This window comes from Pogonomyrmex barbatus, unplaced genomic scaffold (genome assembly GCF_055798465.1).
Source record: "Pogonomyrmex barbatus isolate J1 unplaced genomic scaffold, ASM5579846v1 scaffold7, whole genome shotgun sequence".
In the NCBI taxonomy this organism is placed as follows: Eukaryota; Metazoa; Arthropoda; class Insecta; order Hymenoptera; family Formicidae; genus Pogonomyrmex; species Pogonomyrmex barbatus.
Window position 1 is genome coordinate 7,682,110 of NW_028297171.1, and position 5,611 is coordinate 7,687,720.

Consider the following 5,611-nt stretch of genomic DNA (forward strand, 5'->3'; position numbering starts at 1 on the left):
CGTTTTGAATTTCCACGGCTTTGCGTGAGAGAAAGTGAGTTATACATACATCGTACCGCCGTAGGTTTTTTCGGATACTTTTATCGTTTGACTTTACGACTGTCAAATGATCTCATTGCCGAAAATTTAGGACGGTTACGGAAGTGAGAGTTAGGATCATTTGTCACTGTAATGATTCATACCCGAAAAATGTCTAAAGAATGCAGTAGAACGAAAGCATAAAGATTACGTAAGAAAATTGAAAGTAATAATTGCACGATTTAATTTTAAAATTAATTTCTTAAAAGTCTTTGTAGAACGTAAAATCTAACGCTGATAATAGATTAGATAGACGCATGTGTATATATATATATATATATACATAATAAATATAATTTTATCTTAATGATTTCATAAAGTTACGCCAACTGGAAACAAACAACTACGAGTTTTGAAAAACAAAAACATATAAAAGTACTAGAATTAAAGAGAACAAGGAAAAAAATAATCGTAGGCGATTCTACCAGGATAGCACTCGGCCTCTCCTCGTGCTCTCACAATTCCTGGAAGCTGCAATTACATATTTTTCCTTTTTTTTTTCCATTCCCCTCGTGAATCAAGTTCCCTCTCGAAGTCACGCGGTGCACAAGCTAACGACCTGGATAACCGGCCGTGATATTTCCAAAGTAACGTCATCGTTGGCCACGATGCGATGCGAGGCGATGGGTCTGGCGACAGAGGCGCTCATTACAACTTCCGGTCCAGGAGAGCCACGGGCGAGCGAGAAAGAGAGACGTATATAATCGACAGCGGAGTCGAGACGGAGAATAAGAGAATGAGAGAGAGAGAGAGAGAGAGAGAGAGAGAGCCGACAACAACGGTCAATCGCAAGGGACAGAGACCCGAGAGAGATAATATGAGGAGTGAGGGAAAAGAGAAGGGAGACAAAGAGAGAAGCGTGGTGAACGAAAATGCTCAACAAATAGCCACATCCTCATGAAACGGCGTATCAAACTTATTATGTACGTCATCGTCGAATCGACGTCGATCGCCTTTCGCAGGGAATCGCGATCTATGAGCGTCTGTCGACGAGCGAAATCGCCGGAATAGAATCGGCCACGCGAGCACGAGAAACTCTCGCGTTACGGGGCGGCAATGATTCATGCCAGGTATGTCAAACTGGTTTCGCGGCGGATCGAGGAATCGTGGCTCTATCTACGAGACGCAATGCATCTCATAATAGAGAAACCAGGCCAGGTTATGCGCAAATCGTGCAATACCGCCTGTCGTTTCGACGGGAGTAACACATAGAATTTTGAGCGGAATCTTTTATGGATGATTTTTTTCATACTCGCGTGTGTACGAAAAAAGAAGAGGCGAGAGGAAAAAAAAAAGAATTAAAGAAAAATGCGTCAGCTCGGATCGGCGTGTGCATTCGTGGTACACCGTCTCATTCATGAGAGCCGATCAATGGTGTCGTGTCGGATGCGCTTACGCGAGCGCATCGCGAGCGAAAACACGACGCTGCCTACGCGCACATTATACGTTTCGCGTTTCCGCGCGAGAATGCGCGCGTCACAGCCGCGTCGCGTCGCGTCGCGTACGGGAGGGATAGGCTCGCGAGAGAACAGGCGATCCGATCAATAATCCCGAAAAATCGGAACCGCGCTTCCGACGTGGATAGATCACGTACGCCTCGGACGGAGGGGCGGTTCTCACGCGACAGGACGATCAAGTCGATTAAAAAGCAAACGCGCGGCGGCCGGAAGGGCAACGTCGGGTGGGCCGTACGAGCACGTACGCGGACGGCGACTCCTCCGAGAGGCGAGGTGCGGAATTTCAAACGCGAGACAACCGCGGGTCCCCCGACGACGCCGTGCCGAGCGCGTCCGAAGTCCGACGGGTTATGTCGCACGGTCGTAGTATTATATCAGCTGCGGTCGTGACGATGTGACCGCGAAAACAGAACGGCTTCCTTCCCGACTTTCCTCGGCGATGCAACGAGGAAGCGACGACTATGTCCGACTTGCCGCAATCGTGACGATTTTATTCGACTCGAATAAAAACGCGACGATCGTTTGGTACTTTGTGTGAATCTTCATTTAGCCCCTTCGTGAAACTTTGCGCACGAGACGTAAATACATACGCATGCGTACATATATATATATATATATATATATATATGCGCACAGACATAGAGTACACGAATGCACAGAGAGACGTGTGTTCGTACGTCGGTTCTCCGAACGGTATTGATCGCCACCGATTATTCAGCGGCGCACAAACGCCGCTGACAGACGTTAAGATTTAAATGGCAAGGCCACGTGCCGCGCTGTTGTTTGAATTTCTAAACATTCCGCGAGACGCGCACGAACTTGGACGCGCAACATCGTTCGACAATGGGAACGCTTCCTCCTCCCTCCCTTCTTCCCTTGTCCACCCCCTCCCTGCCGTTTGTCTGGATTAATCGCTCAATAAACAAGATTCTTATCGCTCGATCAATTAGAGACAGTTCGAGTATACACGTTCCTAGATATAAAATAAACTTAACGAAAAATATCCCTTTTCCATGACATAGTAAGTAGTCTACGAGACTTCCTGACCTCGACTACATTACGACGTATAAACACGATGAGTGTGCGATGTGCGATAAACATTACAAAGGCTAATGATGCTCCGAAACGAATATCTTTAATAGGCCTTATAGCGAAGCCGCGCGAAACGCCGCTCGGTATTTCGGAAAATTTGCAATTGCAACGCCCAATGCCCAACGCGGCCGGAAATCTCTACATCATCCCTTCCCGATCGTTGTCCTCGTTTCGCCCGCTCCGGAGAGTCCCGCGTCCAAATGAGCGCCAATATCGCTGTCGACCCGGCGCGCATTTCCGGTGCTGCGAAAACGCAACCGTTTCGGGCATTCTGGTCGGCGAGCGGTGGCGTGACGGAACAAAAAGGCGGGAAGGAGGGACCTATCGTCGGCAAGGATAAAAGAAGCGCGGCGAGACGAATTAGCCATTTCGCAGAACGGTGACCGGTCTTCTTCAAGGTTGAGACCGAGAGAGTCATCGGTCTCGGGCATGCAATGTAGAATATAACACATCTTTATTTATGAGTCGCGCGAGTGCGCGCGCGAGCATCGTGTCGTGTGATAAAAATCGCGTAGTCTTCCGCGACACCGCGGCCATTGAAAAACGGCGACGAGTGGTAGAGATATCGAGGGGAGCAAGGAGGAGAAAAGAAAGAAAAAACAGCGCCAACGACCGCGACCTACGACAGGTTCGGAGGGGAAGAGGGGGGAGAGGGGGCGCTCCCTCCCTCCGTCCCTGGCCGGCACTCCCGCCTGGTCCATGTCGCACGCGCGCGCTCGCGCGAAACGAAATTCGAACGTAAATTGGTTTAATTGCTCTATCGTGACCGGTATCAAGTTTCCCGCGGCGTGCGTCGCGTTTACAGCCGTGCCAATGAACTGTCAGTGGCGCTATAATCGCGCGCGACTCCGCCAACCGGGACGTATGAAAAAAAAGAGGGGTGAGAGAAAGAGAGAGAAAAAGGAGGAACGATGCCACTCGGCGTCACGATGCGATTTTGAGAAAAATATCAAAGAGGTCGGTCGGTCGGTTTTCAGAATAATGGCCTTGTCTGTTTAGTCGCAAAAAACGTTGATTACTCGGTTATCAATAAATCCAATGCTTTTGTACTCGGACTCGGACAAGTCTTTTTAAATACAAATTACTTATCTCGCGAAAATCTCGCGTTTTCGAATCTCTACCTGTACCGTGCTCGCGACAGGTTCGACAAATGGCGCGAGCAGAATAAGAGATATATATCCGATGAGAAAAAGCACAGAAAGAAGAGAGATAAAATTTCACAGGCCGAAGCCGAATGTTAGACTTACCCTGTCGGCCGACGATCTCCGCCACGTGTTCGCTGCTGGGTACCGGCACGCACTCGGTCATGTTCTGGCTCTTCTTAGAACGCGATTCTTCGAAGACGGTCGGCGCGGTCTGCAGAGGATCCGGATCATTGGCGGTGCCGTTGCCAGTACCAGCACCGGGGCATCCGGACGAGCCCTCCGGGATGCCGAGCATCGAGAGCTCGAAGGCGAGCTGAAGGGCGCGCTGGTCCTCGAAGGAGACACCGGCGCCGCCGCCGCCGTTCGAGCCGCGGTCCATCTCGCTGAACAAACTCGTCGGCATTTTCGCTCGACTGTAAATTCTCGTATCGTGCGACACCGGACAAGACGGCCGACGATGATGACGCTCGTTGGAGACGTCGCACTAGTGTCCGCGCCGTTGGCTGATTCCTCACCGCGTACTCACGCTGTCTCGTCGATTTTCTCCTCTTCTCTCCTCCGTCGTCTCCTCTTTATCGAACAAACGAACGGAACGGTTCGTGCCGCCTCGGCGAAGACGATGATCGTGGGGGCGACGATAACGATGACGATGACGACGACGACGACAACAATGATAATGACGGTAATGACGATGACGTTGACGACGCGACAACGACGACGACAACTTACTCCACCGCGAACTTACGAGCGCGGATGGATTGGCGTCGCGACGCTACGTTGCGACTATACGTACGCGTAAAAAAAATGGGAGATTACCGACGCACCGCGCGGAGGTAATGACGTCGTCGGCTCGGTTTCGATGATCGTTACCTCTTCCGCTCGCGTAACGTCCCCTCTCGCGGACGTAAACGTGGGCCGCGACGATACAACGCGGAGCGTGATAGCGGTCAGTCGCACGTTCCTCTTCACGCCGGCCGTGTCTGCGTCTCGTACGTACCGCGCGCACCGGCAACGAAAATGGCCTTCCTGATATCCCCACTGCCGCTACTATTGCTGCTGCTGCTGCTGTTGCTGCTACTACTACCACTCCGGGCTTCCCGCCGTCGAACGCGTGCGGTTTGTGCGGTTCGTGTCGAAGAAGAAGCGGTTCCGTAGCCACTCCACTCTCGCGGATTCGTACAGTCGCTTGGTCTTGGACCGATGCTTTTCGTTCGTTCGTTTCTCCACCACCTCCTCCTCCACTTCCTCTCCTCTTCTCTTCTCCGTCGCGATCTGTTTCTCTGTGTGTTTCCTTCTCTCTCTTTCTCTCCCCGGCTACCGACGGCGGCTGGGTGACGACGTGACGACGTGACGACGACGACGATAATGACGACGACGACGACGACGACGACGATTCTTGTCGTTGCGCGTTGTTGTTCGGCTGCCTTGTCACCGGCCGACTGACTTCGGCCGTCGCGCGAGACCGAAACACTGAAAACGGAGGCAAAGGGCGCGCGCGCGCTCGTTCGCTCCGTTTCCGCTCCCTTCTTTCTCTTTCCCGCTCACGCGATCCTCTCCACCTCGCTCCCTCGCTCTTTCTCTCACACGTTCGCCTCTCTTCACCGCGATCTTTCCTTTCGAAGGCAGGCGCGTGCAACTACCCTCTCGCTCGTGTTACCACTGCGACTGACTGCGACGTACTGCGACTGCGGCTCTCGAAGCCGGCGCGCCGCCATGTGCCGGACGCCGGCTATGTGCGCACCCGATTGGCCGGCCGTGTCACGTGGTACGCGCCACCCCTCCCCACCACTGTCGCGCGGCGCATAGGCGGTAGCGCACCTACCGGCGCGGCGAAGCGGC

The 5,611-nt window shown here is 52.5% G+C and overlaps 1 protein-coding gene across 1 annotated transcript in view; it reads right to left on the reverse strand.

Annotated features, from left to right (window-relative positions):
- The window catches only part of LOC105434282 (RNA-binding protein MEX3B), a 44,913-nt gene extending 39,302 nt beyond the window's left edge, over positions 1 to 5,611 (reverse strand). The window contains exon 1 of the mRNA XM_089083406.1: positions 3,875 to 5,611. Within this exon, the coding sequence (XP_088939532.1) occupies positions 3,875 to 4,175 (301 nt within the window). The 5' untranslated portion in view covers positions 4,176 to 5,611. The remainder of the gene's footprint in view (positions 1 to 3,874) is intronic.